This window comes from Cygnus atratus, chromosome Z (genome assembly GCF_013377495.2).
Source record: "Cygnus atratus isolate AKBS03 ecotype Queensland, Australia chromosome Z, CAtr_DNAZoo_HiC_assembly, whole genome shotgun sequence".
NCBI classification, from domain to species: domain Eukaryota; kingdom Metazoa; phylum Chordata; class Aves; order Anseriformes; family Anatidae; genus Cygnus; species Cygnus atratus.
Genome location: NC_066396.1, coordinates 16,570,737 through 16,590,568, shown reverse-complemented (window position 1 = coordinate 16,590,568; position 19,832 = coordinate 16,570,737). Strand labels below are relative to the sequence as shown.

General features: G+C 35.7%; 1 protein-coding gene across 3 annotated transcripts in view; it reads right to left on the bottom strand.

The window, feature by feature from the left end:
- Positions 1–1,728: 1,728 nt before the first annotated feature.
- Positions 1,729–19,832, bottom strand: part of PARP8 (poly(ADP-ribose) polymerase family member 8) — a 110,443-nt gene continuing 92,339 nt past the window's right edge. Inside the window, exons 15-26 of one of the 3 annotated variants that reach the window (XM_035566126.2) lie at positions 19,090–19,182; positions 15,183–15,308; positions 13,667–13,732; positions 12,318–12,385; positions 11,921–11,969; positions 10,953–11,065; positions 10,713–10,785; positions 8,592–8,661; positions 6,661–6,737; positions 5,646–5,715; positions 3,555–3,639; positions 1,729–2,551 (exon numbers count right to left, since the gene is read on the bottom strand). In XM_035566126.2, the coding sequence (XP_035422019.1) occupies positions 2,449–2,551; positions 3,555–3,639; positions 5,646–5,715; positions 6,661–6,737; positions 8,592–8,661; positions 10,713–10,785; positions 10,953–11,065; positions 11,921–11,969; positions 12,318–12,385; positions 13,667–13,732; positions 15,183–15,308; positions 19,090–19,182 (993 nt within the window). In that variant the 3' untranslated portion in view covers positions 1,729–2,448. The remainder of the gene's footprint in view (positions 2,552–3,554; positions 3,640–5,645; positions 5,716–6,660; positions 6,738–8,591; positions 8,662–10,712; positions 10,786–10,952; positions 11,066–11,920; positions 11,970–12,317; positions 12,386–13,666; positions 13,733–15,182; positions 15,309–19,089; positions 19,183–19,832) is intronic. The other 2 variants (XM_050716197.1, XM_035566127.2) reach the window with 2 other exon arrangements.

Genomic DNA, 19,832 nt, shown 5'->3' with positions numbered 1-19,832 from the left:
CACTTCTCCCCATGCTGCAGCTTTGTTACACCCATGTTTTCTCACCACACAAAGGGTGGGACCTCAGCTGCTAACACTTTTTGTTGTTGTTGTTTTTTAAGCTTTCCTACCAACAAACTACCTGCCCCTTCAGATCCCATTGCCTGTGCTCATCATATTGTCTTTTACTCTTGGTCATCCCCCTTCACCCCCATACTTCAGCCAGGCCCCTTGATAATCCCTGAAACAGGCCCTCTATAACAGCAAGGTCTCCTCCTACATCTCTAGGGCCTGCTTCTCTCCACTTTCCCTTCCTTCCTCTCATACATTTAAGACAATCTTCTGAGCAGTCTTAAAATTTGGCAGACGTATTTTCTCTCCCTTTCCAGTGGTTGTACTTAGGGCACCACACATGGTCAGCATCATGACACCACTGTGCAAAGCAAGGCTAACTCACTCCAATAGCTACACTCAAGGTTTCTTCGAAAGGCTTCATTTATGACCCTGCTGTAACTTGAGGGGACTGGGAAGGGGACTACTTACTTGACTTCTCCAGTTCATTCATGGTCATCTTCTGTTCTTTTTTATTTTTTTGAGGCCTCTCAGAAAGGTGAACGGTCAGCCAGCAAGTCAATGCAGGACTTGCAGGGCAATTTGTGGACTTGCTTTCTAGTCTCTTTCCATGTTCTGCAAAAAGAGAGATTCAGACACATATTGCAGGACAAAATATGGGGGGATGGGTATTCCAGGTTTTCAGCTCTACTTCTGAATTATGCTGATTTTGTGCAGCTACATAACCTAATGCAGTCTTTATGTAGATAGATAAATTTCAGGAATCCTCTTTGTTTCAAGAAGTTAACCTGTGTCACAAAAGATAACAATTAGAGTAGTGGTTCTCACATGAGGTGTCCACCAAATGAGAGTGAAAGTCAACAAAAATTGAATAGCAAAAGGGGTTTTGAAAATAGAATTGGGTTGGCAGGTCAGGTGTGAACCCAGAAAAATGGAGGTCACCAGCAAATAAGTCTGGAATGCTAAAAAAAGACTTTAAGTATGTCCCAATAATATTATTTTACTTGCAGGGCATTTCAATTGCAGCAAGGAATATGGTAGTATAACTTGGGACTAAAAACAGGGAATCACCCATTACCAGTAAATGTGAACATTATCTCCCTAATGGAGTTCTGTTTAAAAAAAAACAACAAAAAAAAACCACTAGCTGGTCTCTCTGCTATGCTTCTACTTGGCTCTTCAGTATCTTTATTAAAAACAAAAACCATGTAATAGGTGACTCAGTCTCTTTTTACTTTCTCTGATGGCCTGTACCGCCAGGTGCAGGATGACTACTGCGAGAGCTGCTGAGGGCACAGGATATCCTTTATGCCATGGAGACTAGGCCCCATCTATGTTGCCATCATGCTTACTTGGAAAAAAAAACAATTAGTTTAAAGGACAGAGATTTTAACTGATTTGTTTTTCCTTAGAAATAAATTAATAAAACTATTTCACATAGAGAAAGTCAGTAAAATTTTGCGTTTTTTTATAGTTTCTGATGTACCAACAATCAACCCAATCATATTAAAGCTCTAATTTAGCAGGTACTTTTACTTATTTGGATAAATTTAGCCACAGAACAATCTTGCTAATGTTAGGATGAAAACATTAAAGAACTTTGTTGATCTGAAGAAACCGTAAAATCCTGTGTATAGAAACCAAACTTGTAGAAAGAAAGAAAGTTAACAGCTTCTGGATTTCCAGGTGTTTGCTAATCTTGTTTAATTAAAAAATATAATTGAGCTGCTTAATGGATAAGACAGCGTTTCCAGAGAGGATAAAAAAACTAAACATACATTGTCAGAGTCATTGCTTTACTTTGTTTCATTCATTACATCAAAAATATATTGTTGTTTTAACCTTTTGACTCTAAATCCTGGCTATACCTTTGTAAAATAAAATGAATCAAAGATAGCTGCAGGTAACCAATCTCTTTAATTTGACATGTTCCAGGCAACCTTTTATTGTGTTTAAATATGAGAATATTTTACTTATTGCAAAGTATCCTGTATAATGCAGGTTCTCAGCTATAAAATCTTCTCTCTTGCTTATAATTCTCTCATTCTAAATTTAAAATACCAGTATACAGTACTAAAACCTCCAATTGAAGAGTTTAATATAAAAATATCCGCACAAAACTCCTTTTTTAAAGTCTGTTTATTGTGAGCAACCCAAATGCCTGTTTAATTACTATTAGTTGTAGTATGTACTTTGCACCCTACAGTTGCTAATTCATAGCATCTCAGGTATTTTGATGAGATAAGAAATACTAAGTAAGAAAACAGTAAGTATTCAAAGGGTTAATTTGCTTAGAATAATAATAATAAATTAGTTTTTTGCATCTTCTTCAGTTCAAAATCCAGCTTTGAGACTGAGGAAGGCTTCCAAATCATCAATTAAATAACAGTGGTCCTTTTAACCAGTAGCAGTTTGATTGCCAATGACTCGAAGAATCTCTTTATGAATGCTTGGTTCCTGTGTGTTTATACTTGTATCACCCACTTGACCATCTTCGTAACTAAAAAAAAAAAGTAAAGAAAATAAAATCAAGTTAGTGTTTTATTAGTCTACCTAAAAACATTCAAAACTCTGTTTTATTCAATAATCAAAAGCATTTATTCTATGCTTTAACATGCTTACTATTCAAATGTTCTACTTCATTGTTACATGCAGATCCTAAACTCCAGAGAGTGAATGGTGGTAGGACTTTCATTGGCACTGAAAACCTGAGGCTGAACAGCCCACTGGGAATTCTGCAGTGCTGCCAGTACTGGGTCCATGGAAATGCATTAGCAGCTCCCCTCTTGGTGGATGTATAAAGGAAAGGGCTGTTTCTGTGGCTGCTCCTGAACCACCCTGCACAAGGCTGGTACCAAAGCATGCACAAGGCACTGCAATGCCTGTGGCACCCAAACTCTTGTCACAAGAGGACCTCCACTTAGAGGTGACACCATGAAATCTTCCAGGGTTTCATACTTGTAAGAACCCATCTGCACTAAGGACTTGCATAGATAAAGAAATCCTAATCACTGCAAACCCTCAGAGCTGGTGAATCTGAAGTCTGTGCTTCTCCACTCGTTTGCATGACTTTTTTTGCGGGGCTAAAATCTATGTCAACGTATAGCTGACAAGTCATAGCTGATAGAGAAAACGCTCAAATCACAGATAGGAAGCTTTTTCTCATTAATGAATTCTTTAGCTTTCAATCATACACCTGAATAGAAGAGAGATTTTGCAATAGATAGAGAGACTTACTGCAACATGAGGTAATGCTATAGAGTGGGAAAAATCAGTAATGCTCCATTCCTTGCATTTTTTTCTTTATAAAAGTGACTACTAAATCTTTGTCACTAATGTATTTTCTATCAAAATCAATTATAGACATAAGTAAAAACTGAAGCAATTCTCTAAAGAATTAGAAAGAAATAACTTTTATCTATTTCATTTCCAACTGTTGTCAGGATCATGGGGACAAAGGCCTAGAAAAGACAGATGTATGTTAAAAGAAGGTTTGTACTCACACAAAGAAAAATCTTGTACACACATGATCTGTATTGGGAACTACCCATATCTCCCCATGTTTGTGCAGATCAGATGAGGTTATCACTATCAGGGAAAGAATAAATTTCATAGTGATCAAAACATGTCAGGAAAATACTGCTTTAAAATCTTTGCATTTTTACACACTTTAAATAGCTTTGTGGGAATGTTGAGTTTTCCAGCGCATGTCTGTGGCCAAGTGTAGTATCCAAGCTGGCTGTTAGTACAAACAGGCAGATGAACTGGATTCTTGTTTCCAAAATACATTCTACTTTCCAGAAAACACAAATGCTTGATGTATGGGAGCCAGCTCGTTAAGAAATGATTTTAAACTAAGGTTGGCTTTTATGATCATTTGGTACGTCTCATAAACAGAGTTCTTTGAAGGCCCAAAACCTGTTTACTAGTCTCCAGAGCAAGAAAAATGAAAAAGTATGCTTATTAAAAACTGATTTTAAATGGACATAGGGCTGTTAAGGAGGATCTGAGTCAACTAATGGCTTTGGCACAGACATGTTTGTGTTTCATGGTGGCTGAGACAACAGTAAGATGTAAAAGACAGCGCCTGAAACTGAGATGCCAAAGATTTGGGATTTGCAATACTACCAAATATTTTTAAAAACTTAAGCACACCAAGTATAATCAAGGGGATTGTGAAGCTTGCCAAAACCTGCTCAACATTTAGAAAACAGCAATGTATTTAATGATAGGCTGTTTAACAGCATAATGAGAACCCAGGAAAGAAACATTCTTATTTCTAGGTAGTAGCTTTGCTATGAATCTATACTTGAAAAAGTTTCTCTAAATGCATCTAAACACTGCCATGAATAACTGCATACCAGATTTTTACGTTATTTCTTCAATTAATTTTATTTTTTAAACAAACATTTATTTGTTGTAATTTATTTCAAATCTATATTTGATAGACACCTTCTCCCAAACACTTTGCAAAGAAAAGTGAAATAATAAATATAGTAAATAATTTTCTAATAAAGTAAAATATGTTTTACCATATATTTTAACCCTTACAACATTCACAATCCATTGAGAAATGCAAAGGAAGAATGACAGAGACAACAAAGTCCTACATATTCATCTCTTCTATCCCATATTAATACTTGGGGAAGATGTAATTTATATTTAGAAACTTCAAGCATTTTTAAAAGGAAATTCTAGTAAAGCCTAGATTCATTTCATAGCTTTTTCAGAAAGCTACAGTCATAAAGTTGTATATTTTCCTATCCAGATCATGTTTAAGTTTCATGTTGACCGACAGCCTTAATCATATTAAATACTTTAATTGAACATCTGAAAAATAATTATTTTTAAAAGTAGCATAAAAATAGTTTTCATTTTGAAATAACATCTTTTCTACCATGTCTTAATTTTTACTTTTTAAAATAAACAAATGCTGAAAATGGAGGTCAAGCTGAGTTTAACATGATTTCTTTTCGTTTGGCCAATGAGACTCATTACCAATTGTTCTTACTCAAATTTCATATTTTTATTTTTTTTTTCTCAGAAGCTGCTGTTTTCATTAATTACTAAAAGAATAGCCAAGTCTTTCAGGAATAATTGTAATCATATGCAATGGATTTTAACTTCATAAAAATTCTGAAGCAGTCCAGAACAACAAGCTGGCTACCAGATGAACAACACGTTTGCCTGAGAAGTGCAAAATTAATTGAAATTCAATAGGAAACCACCTGCTTCTCAGAATTTTGTTTTCAACATATTTATTAAATGCTTGCAAGAAGTCACCATTTCAAATAAAGACTTTCTTTGGACCATATTGATGACTTAGGAATATGATCATATTTGAAAGACAGACTGGATGATCAGTCACTTTGTGCATATGATTATTTCAGAAAAAATTGGGATGTGTTACAGGTTTTCTTTGAACAAGGAAGTGTTCCGAACTGAAATACAGAGATTATTAAACAAGTTGTTATATACCTACCAATTGTTTCTGACCTAAGACCAACCAATTCTGGAACTAAAGTTCACACTGATTTATATACAGTGTCACTGTGCCTATGAATAAAACGGTTTTTCAATGACTTTCAGCTTACCTTCACATAAGGCTATGCATTTTAAGTTACGGCTTTGCAAAAATTGTGACTGTTGTCCTTTCTTCTGTGACTGAGATAAAAAAAAAAAAAAGAAAAAAAAAGAAAACTTAATTAGTGCTGTAAGGCAAACAGTGAAAAAGTAGTAAAGCTGCTATTGTCAGTGGTTTATTAATAAAGCAAAGATAGCAAAGATAGAGGTTGTCATTCTAAAACTTTTTTTTTTTTGATTATCATAGGAAAGATTTGAACTCCTTTACCCTGAAAGAAAGCTTACTAATTATTATAGAATCAAGAACAGTACTAGAAATATCAGAGTGCTACTGATAAACAAATTACACAAAAACAAAAGAAACTCAGTGAATTTGATCACTGATTCTTTGGCTACTACCTTGATACTGCTGGCCTACTCATTTCTGATGGCTTCTGTACTTACATACCAACCTTTCTTCAAAGCAAGATTATCCTATAGTTCTTGTGTGTTAACAATAGAGACAGATGTAAGATGTAATTTCTCAGCATTTAGTCCTATACATAATTGTTATGAGTTTGCTTTAAATAAAGCAGAATTATAGTGGTCTAATGTGCAGAAACTGTGAAAAACAAACAAAAAAAAACACAACAAACCAACACATGACTTGGTATAAGTGAAATACTACGCTAATTTTCCAGCAATAACCATTTTCAATTCTTTTTGCATTGTTTTTCAGTAAAAATTCTGGAGTTCAAAAAGCAAGGACTTGCTAAGGGTCATAATGCCATCTGTATTTTGTTGTTGTTCTCTTCCCAAATACTTCCGCTTGGAAAAGAAGGGTACAGGGACCTGTACTACACTCCATAAATTCTTACTAAAAACAATTGGGCTGTATTTGATGGTTACAGTCTCTGGACTTGTCGATTTCATTCAATATAAAAAAATTGTTAACCTTCACAAAGGGAATATTGCCTTCTTTTCTGATATCAAGTTCCCAAACATAAAACCATAAAACTTCCAGAGATGGTTGATATACTACTGTACCTGTGATATGTTACTGCCCTTACTGCTTGAAGCTGGTTCATCTTTAGCTGACACCTTCTGTTGCTTCTTGTTCATCCCTAAGATATTAAAATAACGTAAGATACCCTGGTATATAAATGCAACAATAACCGAAATTAAGTATGGAGGATGCAAGAGGTAACATGGTGGGAATCACACACAGTCCTTTTCACGGCAGCCAGAAAGGTAGTTTTTGTTGGTAGACAGCTCTCTTTGTCAGAGACAATTTGATTTAATCCTGCAAATTACCTGTATACCTGCATGTGTTGCAAAGAGCTTGGGAAAGCCAAATTAGCACCAAGCAGGTAGGAAAGTGAGATTAAATGACACTGAATTCAGCTCAGGATGTCTTAGGTCATTGTTTAACAGAGTTGCATCTTAGAATGTCTTGAGTTTAACTGACCCTACTCAGGCTGAAATAACAGTCTGATTTACTGTGGGAGGGACAGTAATATCATGAGAAAGAACTTTATATATTCATCTTTAGCATTATTTATACTTTTAGTAAATCCAAATAAAATTTTCAATAGAAGTTATTTAGAGGTAGTTTTAAAGGTAGTTTTAAAGTTTAGAGGTAGTTTTAAAGTCTATCTAGGTTTAAATAATTTATCTACAGCTGAATATACTATTAGTCAGCCAGTTTGGATGAAATTTCCATCCAAGAAATTTAAACATCTACGTTTGTGCCTTAGATGTTGCATACATTCATCACATTGTGTTTATGTAAAATTCCTGTACTGTATGCTATTACAGACATCCTTTCTTTTCCACTCTCCCACATTTCTTGACAGCTTCAAAACAGAGACTGAATTATGGCAAAATGTAAGTCTATGAAGTAATGAGGAGTATAGACTCTGTTGTGTTTTTTATTAGCATAAAGTATTATATAGTTCATAGGTATAGACTTCCTTTCTGGAGGATACTGGATGGAAGGGACTGAGAAAGGCAGAAAGGGGAGAAAAAACACACTGAAATTGACAAAACAATGCTGTCCAAAAAGAAAGTAATTTTGTTAGATGATGGTGCTTTAACCTGAGCTTTCAGTGAGTCCTAAAATGCTTCCATACTTGTGTAATCTCTGAAAAGCTAGAAGTGCATTTAAAGTCTGCTGATATTAAAACTCAGTAAATAGTAGTACGAAATGCTAAGCTCTAAAAACTAATTGTGACATTACCTAAAATCAACAGAAGGTATAACTAACACTCTCAAAATTAAATTTATCTACATGCACACGAACACACATTTATATGTGAGGAAATGGTAAATATAACTAAAGGAGAAAATCACAGCACTTTAAAATCTGTACAAATGTTTCTCAATGTACACATTGGTACATCATGTTTCTGTTACGCTTCTATTTATGATTTTATTCTTGTATAGAAAACTCTACATGACTCACTTGTGATTTACTAGTGGGACAAATTATATTTCCTGCCCTTGCCATGCTAACATGAGCACATCCTGTATCTTTTATGTGACCCTGACATGGCAATACTTGGGAATATTCTTAAACATATGCCGTAGAACATGTCTGTTGATGAATATTTGTTTTGTCAGATCAGGTCCTAAAAGCCTATAACTATGTGGATAGTTTTAGATGAACTTAGGCAGATACCAATAAAAAAGATATCACAAAGTTGGACTTCCATGGCATAGTCAAGACCTGCTTCATTACAAACAGCATCCAACTCTAGCTACTATTTACTTCAAGCTTTCAAGGTACTCAGCACCTTTGAAAATGAGGATAGGTATTTAATAAGGGAAAAAATAATTTATTAAAAAGAGAGAAAATCTAAGCTTGGTCTACAAAGATAAATACTACAGTATTGTAAACAGTGAAGCTGGTAAGAAGAGCAGTAGACTAAGACACCCCCCTATATTTCTCCAATTTTAGAGTGATTTATAAATATCACCTGAGTAACCAAATGATATGCTTGATAATGGACTAAGGTAGATTCCGCTTCCAAACATTGCACCATGGAGCTGAAAAAGAGAGAGCAGAATGTCTGTTTAAAAATTATTTGGTTATCTGGACAAAGTAAAAATGATAAACACACGTCTCGATGTAGATCAGTATCCAGCCCATTGCACTGATTTATTGACTGGTAATAAATGGTGTTCAAAGAAGTCTCTAAAAATAAAACAACCAAAACTAACAACAAAACAAAATGCTGTGAATATACAACTATATATTCTGGGAACTGTATCCAAATGCCCAAAGATAATTTTATATCAGATTTGTACATAAAACTGCATTTTCTGTTTTAAAATCTAACATTACCATGAGGGATGCTTACATAGAGTGCTTCTGGAAATGGCCCAATACACCTCAGCCTTAACAAGGCTGAGCAGCTTAGCATGTGTCTCACATCAAAACTTTTGCAGGAACCACAGCCTAAGCCAGCCTTTGAGGGGCTAGGTGCAGAAGGTTTTTCCAAAGTACACCAGCTGGCCTTGGATGAGCAAACAATGCAGCAACAGCTGCTTTTATTTTCTTTAAGAAATGAAGAGATGGTGATGACAGTACTCATATGCCAAAAAAAATAAAAAATCAATAAATCAGTCACTAGTTCAACCAGAGTACTGGAAGAATGGGTGCAACCAAGCTTTTGCCTGAGCCAATTCAGCCATACATACTCTATCGCTTCATTACAGTGTTTTAGCCACAGAGCTATAAAATGTCTGAAAAGAAGAATGGAAAGGGAAGAGTCTTCTTCACCAACATAACGGCTCCATGTTACAGAGCCTAGGCTAAGCAACAAAACAAGCACGTTTTATTAGTAATCTTGTCTGGAAAGAGGGAAATACAGTTTTCACTTCTCCTCAGGAGACTGACTGCCTTACGTGTATGAGATTTTCAAGAAACCACACAATGTAGTTGGTGGAGTATATGCAAGAACCCAGAGTATCTCCTATGAAGGTAAATGTTATGATCACTGAGCTTCCTAGTCATGTTCGCCCTTATTTCTTTGCTCTGACCCCATGATATTTGCTTTGTGCCTGCAATGTGCCAGCGCTCCTACAGGAATACAATCACGCTCTCACTTCTCCAGGTTCTACAGTGTTGCACAGGATCCTTGGTGAGTAGATGTTTTTCCTGACTGATTGGTACTGGGGTAAGCAGAATGAACCAGGCTCACAATATGGCTTAGTCGTGTGAGAGATCTAAAAATGATGACTTGTATAAAACAGACTTGTACGAACTGCTTCCTCCTATTTCCATGAAAGAAAGAAAGAAAGAAAGAAAGAGAAAGAAAGAAAGAAAGAGAAAGAAAGAAAGAAACCACCAAGCATAAAGGGGTTTACTCGGGTGTATTTTGGAGCTTAAATCCTGCTTTCTTGGTGAAGTATCTTACAAAGATGCTAAGAAAAACATCCAAAGCGTTAAGAGGAACAGCAGAGAGTTCCATTCCTTTTTTTCTAGTACTTCCTGTTCCCTAAACCTTAGTAAGCACCCTTGAATCCTCCTCTAAGGTATCTAATCAGGATCACAGATTCATCACTGGGGAACAGGTGTCAAAACTGTGATGCTAAAACACTCCAAATCACAGTCCTCTAGTCCCTCTGGTACTGACTACTTTGCTCTGCAAGAGTGGTCTTGCAGAGAAATCAAACTGAAGTTTGCTATAGATCCCTCCTTACCAGTACGCTCGCATTCCCCTCGTAAGAAAACCTGAGGAGCTGCGAAGACACTCTAAACCTGGCTTCTGTAAATCTAGTATGCTCTGGGTTCCTATAATATAGGCATAAATTTTAATCTGATTGCTTTTAGGCAGTACTGAGCTAAGCCTCCTGGAGGTGCTGCTATGCAATGTAAAACTGAAACACAGATTCTACCAATGGGATTTTTTAAAGCTATTTTAGCAGATACCTAACTTCATTTTAATTGCTTCAGAAAAGTCTCTTTTCCAGGAAGTCACCCCTTTTTGCTACTTACCTGACTACCAGAAACATAACCCTTGACAACTCACCTAATTTTAATACGTAATCAAACATGCACAGGTTAGCTAAAGTCTGTTTAGCCTACTATTTACCTGCAGCCTCGTATTGGAAGCAACAACTAAGCCGTTCCTCAGGATGGAATGCCAATTTTCAATGTGTGAACCACTGAAAAATTAAAAAGAGAAAGCATTAAAATCCACAGTGTAAAATTCAAAATGAAATCAGTAATCCTTTAAAACAATACATTCACAGCTGTAAACCTCAAATGGTAGGAACAAAAAAACAGCATGGCATTTTAGTAACCTTTGATTAATACAAAGATATGTACTCACTGAAATGCAAAGGTACTTCCGTAAAGGTTTTTAGCAGCTCGGAAATTGGATTCTTTGGCTGGTGGACTGCTGAGAAGTAGGAACTGGTGGGGAGTGTGCATAAACTTTAGTTGCTGTAAAATATAACAGTTCATATGTGAAAAGAAATTGATGGACACAAGAGAACTGCATTTCCAGAACAGTAGTTCTTAATATATCATGCTGTTTTGCACAATATATGACTGCATCTAAATACCTACACAAACTAAGTTGAAATAGGTCTCATTACCATAGCTTTTATCTGAAATCAAGCAGTAAGAACAGTCTTCGGCATATGAAACATATGGAAGTTTCTGAAACAGAGTTCAGCCTAATATGGCTCTAGTAAGGTAATTAATTTGAACAATTTCATCACAGTATTTTGCTCAGAGTTGGCTTTGAATTAAGATTCAGATTTGAAAGGCTGCAGATTACTATGCCCTTAAACAGAATATCAGAGGCATACATACTAAGAAATTAATCTCAGTACCGTCCTTCTAAAATTCCACAGCTATATTCTTTTTAAAGTATACTCAAGTTCTCTGTAAACTACAAGTTCACAGTATTCTCAACTTGTGTTTTCTCAGTTTACACAACTGGTGTATTGTGTAAAAAGCAGTGCAGATGAACACCACAATTCTGTATTTAACATTCTAAATGGTAACCAAAATAGTGAATTTTTCACCCAATCTCCCATGACTGCAGGTAGACACTTGCATTTGAGCTACTCACCTCAAATAGAATTTTTCTGACTATAATTTGTTTGACTTGATTTAGATATTCACAACATGATTCTATGAGTCATAACCTGAAACTGCCTACTTCTCTCCACTGTTTGTTAATGGGGTCCACGTGACCAGTTTGAACATAGACACCTACATGTGGCCAGGAGACTCCCATCGAAAAAGAGCCATGAGAAATAAGAAAATAAAGAACCCACAGACACTTACCCTATTCACTGGAAGCTTTACAATGTGTGATCTGTTACTAGAAATAACCCTATAAGAAGAAACAGTTATATGTATTAGGCATGATAACCGAGAACTTTCCTTTTTAAAAACATTATGCACAGCCAGAACAAAGCACTGAGCTGCACGCCTTTGAATCTATCAGATGACAGGAGAACAAATCTTGACTGCAAGATCAATCTGAGGTTGTAAAATAAGCCAGCAGTGTTCTCAGTTGCCCCAGATGACATCCAGAAACAGCCCATAAACAAAGCAGTTGCAAATGTTAGCTCTAGTATTAATTCTTAGGGTGAGCTTATACTGAATTACACTGGTGAAGTCACTATTCATTCAACTTGGTACTTTAATAATTATCATCTCATGTGAGTCAATTTTATACCATTGTAGAAGAGGATGTGCAAGCGGGTCTTGTTTATCCATCTGCTTCTTTATTTCCAAGTAAGGTGCCTAGAAAATAGTAATTATGTTCTTTATTGCTAGTTGAAATCATAAGGTTAAATTTTATGTTACATTGCCCATGATTTCTTCCATTAAATGGGACGAATACATGGGACTCATTATTAAGCTTAAATCACAGCTTTGCTGACATTTGGTGTTGTACAGTTATCAAAGTGTTTTGACAACAAGAAGAATTCATATAGCAATTACTTTCCCTGGAGTAAAATAATAAGCATGTAATTAGCATCAAAATGAGTATATTGTAGCAAAACATTGGTGATCTCAGGGATAACAGCAGATGATGTACTTACGTTCAGTTTCTGGGTTAAGGAATTGGACTGGAACTTCACAAAATCAGGTTTCTCAAAATACCCCAAGATAATCCACCCCATTTTTTTTAAACAGTTACATGGTATTAGCTGGTAAAGTAAAATACTGTTACCAGCTTAAATTCCCTTTGAAAGCATTGATTAATTTTTATCTCAGTGTAAATCATTCCTTTAAAAATTGTTATTTTAACGTTAAGAAAGGTTAAATGTCAGTTATTTTTCTCTTTAAGAGATATTATATTAAGTAAAAAAATACCTGAAGTTTTATTTTCAATGTGTTTTACTGCTCTCTATACCTCATTCTTCATTCCAGAATCCCAAAGTACTTGACAAATACATACAAAATACAGTTTTTAAGCTCTTGTGAGGTTATATGTATATAACAGTTGGAAAAGCAAGGTATATGGGAGAGATTTCAATAATCAGTTGTAATCAGCTGGGCTGCTTGGGAAATGAAGTGTTGCAATAAACATAAGTACAGCTATCAGATTCTGTTCCACTGTGAATATTGAGAAATCATATGGTAGTAATCCCATGAGACCCAACCTTCCAAGTCCCCAACACACTTAGCTGAACAAGTGTTTTGTTATAACAGAAATAAAGCTATCATTCAGAACACCATCACAGAATCAATTTCTTTTGCTTTGGAAATAAAAGACCCGGTTTGACTTTGATATTTCCAGAAATGCAGCAGTTGGTGATTATCTTGTTACAATGCCCCATTCTGCTGTTATTATCTCTTATTTAAACTTTAAAAGACCTAAATTCTACTTCATCACCTTAATTTCATTGCTACTGTGGATACTGTAGGTTTGTTATTTTTAGCACACATTTTATTATTATTACAGCTCTATAGAAAAGGGCTGACACTATTGCCTTCCCCACCCATCACAGGCCTCATATAAACATCTTCCTAGTTCTAGAAAAAGCTATTATGTTATGTAAAGATTTTTAAACTCACCTGTGTCATCTCTCTAATAGAAGTGATACTATCCAATGCTTTCATGACTCGGTCATAATTCTTCTTCTGATGTAATATAAAATAAGCAAATAAATTAACAGACTATTGGTCTTTGGCTCTAAAAAACTCATTTTTTTGATGTGAAGTCCTCATCAAAGTTAGGATGAATGTTCACCAAGCCATTCCTTTCTTTTTCTTTTTCTTTTTTTTTTTTTTAATAGCTTTCTTCCACCTTGTCTATACACAGACTTCCTCCTTCGTAGTTCACAAAAATTTCAGGAAAAATATTATCATGATGGCTGTTATTTGAATTTCACTAGAATCTCAAATACACCACAACGTAACTCAAAAGATTAGGTCACTTTTTAAACAAATAGTTGTAACTGAACACAGGCTCTTCCAGTTATTTGGATAATATGCTATTAAGTATGCAATGAACAAAGAGCTGTTAAGTAAGATGCTAAATAAGCAGATATGTTTACTTTGCTAGCTGCTCTAGAAAACATCAGAGGTCCCTCAGCTGTCCCTCTGCTTCATTCTGACCCTTGCTTACCTTCTGCCTAGGAACCGCTACCAGAGATTCCTAAGGTCCACCTTTTCTGAGCAGTTTGTGCTTCACCAGCTCCACATGCAACACCACCTTCAAGAGCTCCAGTTCCCTGTCTCTGGGTTTTGCCAACTCCTGCCCATGGGCTTTCACCTCATCCATACTGGCATTCTTGCTAGAAGAGATAGAGTGGGCCATGCCAGCCTAGGGCTGTCTCTACACCTCTTCTCACAAGACACCTTTTCGTATTCCTTATACCACTTTAAACCCTTGCCCTGCCCAGCTGCCAGTCTCCTCATCAGCCCCTTTCCAAGCCCCTCTGGCAATTCTTCCTTCCCATGCACTACAGAATACATTCACCCCTTCCTCTGAGGAAGAACCACTGCTATCTGGCCTTTGTTCAGGAAAAGTGGGATGCTTCCCCACGCAGGCCATCCAAAGTTCTCATTTATACCCTTGAGGACAGCTCAAGTGAGTTATAATAGGTTCATGGCTTCCCTAGAGTTTCCCTGAGAAGCAGCATTTGCAGTCCGAAGAGCAAACAATTCTTCAAAATTTAATACTTGTACATGACTCGACTTTTATGTCCAACATTTGATAAAAGTAAGTTTAAGGACATAATAGTTTGCAAAGAGAAAATGAAATAATAGCAATAACCACTTTAAGAATGGAAAATCCAAAACGTACACTGAGAGAAGACACCAAAGATGGTGTTTTTTCATCTATAATTTGTGTCTTAAAAGAAGTTCTTGGCTTCAATCTAACTTTCAATGCAACTTAAAAGTTTATTCCCAAATACCTTCTCAGAGACAATTAAAAAAAAATAGAGTTCTGAAGACAGCCACATGCTTGTGCTATATGCTGGAGCTGTATCTTGTCTAGTAGAGGACACTCATGAATAAGGCTTTGCTTTGAAACCTAATGCATTATTAAAACTAAGCAATGACATAATGAAAGACAACTACTTACCCTGGGGTTAAAGGCCAGCATCTGAGGATCATTAGGATCAACTACAGAAGGATATGGCTCAAAAATGACAACTTTCCTAGGTGACTCTAATGCAGACCGACACATGGATACTAGCAGATCAACCACCTAGAGATGAAGAAAAATATTTATTAAATATATGTACTTTCATATTTCATCACCCAGTCTGCTTTCTTTTTTCTTTTTTTTTTCTTTTTTTTTTAGTGGATTACAGAAATACCCTATTTCATCACTAGCTAAAAGTATGTTCCGTGGATAGCATGTAAAGACTGATTTTTTCCCAATGACTTCAAAAGGCTTTAGGTTCAGCCCTACTATACTATTCCAGGTGCCTAGGTAAGACCAATATCTAGTCTTAAATGTACGATCATTCCAGACATATTGCTTGTAGTCCTGCTTTCTCTTGTGTACATGTGATAATTCCTGGACAAAATTCATTCTGAAAATGTAGTTGTGCTGGATCTGTGTACCCTTGGGTGGAAGATGCCAATGAAGAACACTACTCAAGAAAGAGGAAGGTTTTGTGAACTTGTACCACCGCCTGCTGTTCTCCTGAACACTGTAATCATAAAAACACTACTAAACATTGATTTTACTAAAGCCAGAACAGCGCAGTGATTTAAAAGTTACTTGCACATCTCACACTGGGAGAATTTCTTTCCCTTCCTTTCTGTTACACATAACTATAACATGAATTTGATTAACTACGATTTCCAAGATTTCACTGTAAGTTCATGTGTGTAATGGGTACAGACATTCACATAGGCACATGTAGACACATACACAATTTTGCACCAGATTTAAGTGTAATTGTTTCAAAATTAGTAAATTAGAGATTAAAAAGAGCCTACAGCAATCACAAAACAGAGATAAAGCAGCTTTCTGGCAGCTGTGAAACTCAAATCCCACTGATAATGAAATTCAAAGTTGCTATGTAAAAACATCACTGCAAATTGGCTCATTTCCACCTGGGTTCTCTGTGTTATCTGAAAACATTCCTCTGTAAAAATGGACTTTTCCATGAAAGAAACAAAAAGGCAAGAAGATTTGTACTTAGTAGGCATCCCTGGTTCCTTTCACAATTCCAGATAAATCAGATCTCATCTCACAGCTCAAGTTCTGGAAGTCATTATATGTCTGCTATTATATCTGATCATACGGAGGAAATAAAAATTATGGTCCTTTAAAGAATGAAAATAAGAATCATAATGAAAGAGAAAAGGAACTATGCTGCAGTGAGTCATACGGTTGTCATTCTCCTCCTCTGCTCCTTCAGCATGAACGGACAATTTTCTCTACCTGCTTAAAAATATTCTGTTAGTTTCAGCTACTAGCTCACATATATTGAAAAATGAAGTTACTTAAATAATCATTGCTTTCTCCATGGTGTTCTGATTTCTATCCAGAATATAATAGCTACAGATGTGACAGATGTTTCAAAAATAGGGCATCTGCATTAGTATTTGCAAAGGGGACTAGGAGTCTTTATACACAGCCAGGTTGGGCAACCAGGCCTGCAGCTGTGTATTACCATGAAACTGGGCCCAAGTTCATACTTCTTAGAGGCACTTCTTTGCTTTCAGTTGCAAAACACTACTAGGGAAGAGTTGTTTGAGTTTCCAGACTGCTTAATACAGTGATCCAAAGTTGTCTTCCTTTATTACTTGCACAGTGGGATGTTGTCTTCAAACTGGCACAGTTCTTATTAGAACAGCATCCCAAAGCCTTCATTTAAAACAAATGTTGACTTCTATATTGTTTCTCACCATGATAACAGCAGCTTGTTTTAACCTGGGGAAAAGGTGCATAGATTAGTCTTAATTAATCCCCTGATTTCCCCTGCGATCATTGTTTTGAGCTGATGGAATATACAGCAGCTGAAACTGCAAGATAAGTCTAAAGCAAACATAATACAAACTTCTGCATGTGTTCCTTGGTAGTAGGAAGTGCTGTGGACCTAGTAAGTGTTCTTATAGCTGGATGTGAGCTTCTCCTTCCTATGAGTGGGCATTGAAGTACCTCAGGTAGGATTTAAATATTTTCAAGGAGGAAAAAATCTCCCAGTACCTCCCTTGCTCTTTACAGGAAGTCCAAACTACCAAAAAAAAATCAGGTGTTTAATTTTCAGGTATTTTGACAATGACTAAAAGAAGGTGATGTGAATTTGACCTTGAAAGTTTTATCAAGTATAATCTCTTATCATTAAGAAGGAGCCATCAGAAGACAGTGAGTGACAAAGTAGGGGTGTCTACCTTAGGAAACTAGATGAAAGCACAGTAGGAAAAACAGGATGTAATTTCTAATAATGGGAACCTATACTTAGGATTCTTCACTACACAAAATGATTTGGAGACTTGGAGGAAGTTTTATCTGACGAAATGTAGAGATTCACGGTGTGAACACCTACATCTTACTAGTCTGCCTAAACTCTCTTCATAATCAATGGAGAAAATAACCTCTGTGCTGATAGCCTATGCTGTGACTCACACCATCCTAAACTATTGTCAAAAATAGCTCTGATGAATCAAACCCTAAAAGCACTGAACTCTTTCTGCAAACAGGAAAGAGAGCTCAACCAGATCAGATGTAGTGAGCTGGGTGTGATGCTAACACTACAGTGAGACCCAACAAAATTCAGTCACCTCAGTCCGATAGAACACTCAACATAAGTTTTTTCTATCTTTTTTTAAGCACCATTAAGGTTGTAATCACTTCAGTACTCTTCAGCAATGCTCTGTAGATGAAGAGGTGCTCTAGGGAGCTAGAGAAAGCTCTGCATATGTCTGTAACAGTAAGACCTACATAAAACAAAGCGTGAGAGTTAACAAGGACCACCTCTCCTCTAAGCCATATTTAAAAACAGAAGTGAGAGCTACTTGCTTGTACCTAAATACCATATAAGTATGGTACATTCAGAAAATAAAAGTCCAGCACTACAGAAAGACATAACTGAGGTCTTCAGTTATATTCTCAAGGGAAGAAGACATTACTCCAAGTTTCTTCCTCTGAGGAAATGCTAAAAGACGTTATTCTGGCACTTAGCCAAATACTTTATTTCCAGTGGCTAGACTCATTAGTGCTAGTTAAAGCTAACTGAACTGAATGTTTGCTCTTCCAAAAAACATGTTGCTTACCACGGAAGTGCACAGTCAGTGACATATATTTAGGTAATCAGAGAGGAATGCACTTTTCCATAAGATCTGAAAAGGCCATTTTAACTTCTGAATATACTGAAGCCCTATAACTATTGTAAATTAAGATTAAATGGTGATTTGAAAACATAATTTAAAATATTGTTTTAAGACACATACAAAATCATGAAAAAAAAAACACAAGTACTTATACTGTTATAAATACATTAATAACTGAATTTAGAGTCAGAAAGCAAGGCTGTGTTAAATTCCTAATCCTTGAGAAGATAGAAAAAAAAATCTATGTAGAAACATCAATAAGGACTTTCTCACTGTTATTTAATGATCAAAATAACAGATGCTCAGTGGATAGCTGCATCCAACACCATGAACAGGAAGTGGCTTATTAATTGCTTGAGAGTAGTAATGGCTCATTAGGTGAAAATAAATGGGAATTATCTGCAGATGACAATGTCTGCCTTTATTAACAATCCAGGTGACCTAACTGAATACAACAGAACAAGAAAAGAGGGTTATTCTAATTACATGGAAGGAAAACAATGGAAGCACCTCATTACTAACATCTGAAAATGTCATGCATAAACAGTGCATTTATGGCTATAAGAATGTACAAATAAATAATACCTACCAAAGAATACTCATACAGGGAATACAAGTAAAATAAATGTTAGAAGAGACTGAAAAAACTGCACACACTATAGAAAATCAGATATGTAATAATTATTAGACAATTCTACCTGAGCCCCAGTTGCAATTTCATCAGCAGCTTCGTTCATCACTCCTAATGTTTGGAAAGCAAATACACAGAGCTCCCGTTCACAAACAGTGGGCTACACAGAGAAAGAAAGTTAATTGTATTTTTGTTCTAGTTTGAGGTTATTGGTTTTATCATGCAATACCTAAAAAAAAAAAAAAAAGCACGAACACATTTAATGTTAACTCTGTTCTACAGATGTTTAACTGCAGCATTAATTTCAAATTATGAATACATGTCAATTATTGAGGAAGATACATTACAGTAGCATTTTAATAACGTGCAAAACAAGTGTTGAGAACTCTAAAACTCGTAAGTACTCCTAAAGACTAAACAAAAATGAAATCCAAATACAAATAGATTACAATATCAAAATTACAGTTACAGTACCCGAATGTCCTTCAAACTGTCCTATCAGATAGCAAATGTCTTATATAACTAAAAATTGTAGAGAACAAATCCAGAAACTAAATGGTGTCATTCCCACTTCAAAAATGCAGGCTTCTTCACAGCTTATTATTCTGCTATTGAAAACAGTCAAAAATTTGATCCGAAAAACAAAAACTTGAAGATGCTAGGTTTATTTCTTTAAAAACTAATTTAACAATGTATTTGTACATTTTTAGAAAATACATTACATTTTCATTGAATAAAAACTGTATCAGTGAAGGTTACATGTTATTTTTATAAATAAAGATCTTGAACCCTTTTTTATGATACCAAAGA